The 1,199-nt window shown below is 46.5% G+C and overlaps 1 protein-coding gene across 1 annotated transcript in view; it reads left to right on the forward strand.

Annotated features, from left to right (window-relative positions):
- The window catches only part of LOC117940937, a gene marked incomplete at its 3' end in the record, with an annotated part of 15,046 nt that extends 13,853 nt beyond the window's left edge, over positions 1-1,193 (forward strand). The window contains exon 2 of the mRNA XM_034866058.1: positions 6-1,193. Coding sequence (XP_034721949.1) covers positions 6-1,193 — 1,188 coding nt within the window. The remainder of the gene's footprint in view (positions 1-5) is intronic.
- Positions 1,194-1,199: the final 6 nt, after the last annotated feature.

The following is a 1,199-nucleotide window of genomic DNA, read 5'->3' on the forward strand; positions in this document are numbered from 1 at the left end:
GGAAGAAAGCGGAGGGCTGTCTTGTGCCAAAGGAGGAGAACTCCTCAACCATTGACCAATTTAGAACAATCTCACTGCTAAGCGTAGAAGGAAAAATATTTTTTTCGGTACTGGCCAAGAGGATGACCTCGTACATGACAGAGAATGGATACATTAACACTGTTATCCAGAAAGGTGGAATTCCAGGCTTCTCTGGATGCCTGGAACACACTGGAGTTCTGAGTCAGATGATCCGTGAGGCTAAATCCAGCAAAGGCAACCTGACTGTTGTCTGGTTGGATTTGGCCAATGCCTATGGATCCATCCCTCACGTTCTCATCCATGCAGCGTTAGATCACTACCACATCCCTCAGCACATTAAGGGAATGATCACCAGTTACTTTAGAGGAATCCAGCTACGTTTCAAGACGGCACATTTTACAACTCAGTGGCAAAGCCTGGAAAAGGGTATCGTAACTGGTTGCACAATTTCCCCCATTCTTTTTGTCATGGGAATGAACCTCTTAATAACAGCTGCGGAGAAGGAAGCCCGTGGTCCAATAATGGAGTCAGGCATCCGACAACACGCAATAAGAGGTTACATGGATGACCTCACTGTGACAACCACTACCCATGTGGAGGCAAGGTGGGTGCTAACTGCTCTGGACCACATGGCGACGTGGGCCAGAATGAAGTTCAAGCCAAAGAAATCCAGAAGTATGGTGATCAGAAACGGGAAGTTGACAAACAGATTCAAGCTGCATGTACAAGAGGAAGTGATTCCATCGATAGAGGAGAATCCAATCAAATGTCTAGGAAGGTGGTATGATAACTCACTTTCAGACAGGAACAGCATAGCCAGTATGGAAAAGCAGTTGGAGGAGTGGCTGAGGAGGATCGAAAAATCAGGGCTTCCTGGGAAGTTTAAAGCTTGGCTCTATCAACACGGACTGTTGCCAAGGCTCATGTGGCTCCTGACTGTGTATGAGGTCCCAATGACATGCGTTGAAGGAATGGAAAGAAAGATCAATAAGTACCTTCGAAAGTGGTTGGGAATTCCTCCAAGCTTCACTGCAGTAGGACTGTATATAAGATCAGGACAGCTTCAACTTCCCCTGTCATCCGTGGTAGAGGAATTCAAAGTTGCAAAGTGCAGAGTTGTAATGACGTACAGAGACTCCCAGGATGAACAAGTCAGACATGCAGGCGTCATTACAAGA

Source organism: Etheostoma cragini, unplaced genomic scaffold (assembly GCF_013103735.1).
Source record: "Etheostoma cragini isolate CJK2018 unplaced genomic scaffold, CSU_Ecrag_1.0 ScbMSFa_379, whole genome shotgun sequence".
NCBI classification, from domain to species: domain Eukaryota; kingdom Metazoa; phylum Chordata; class Actinopteri; order Perciformes; family Percidae; genus Etheostoma; species Etheostoma cragini.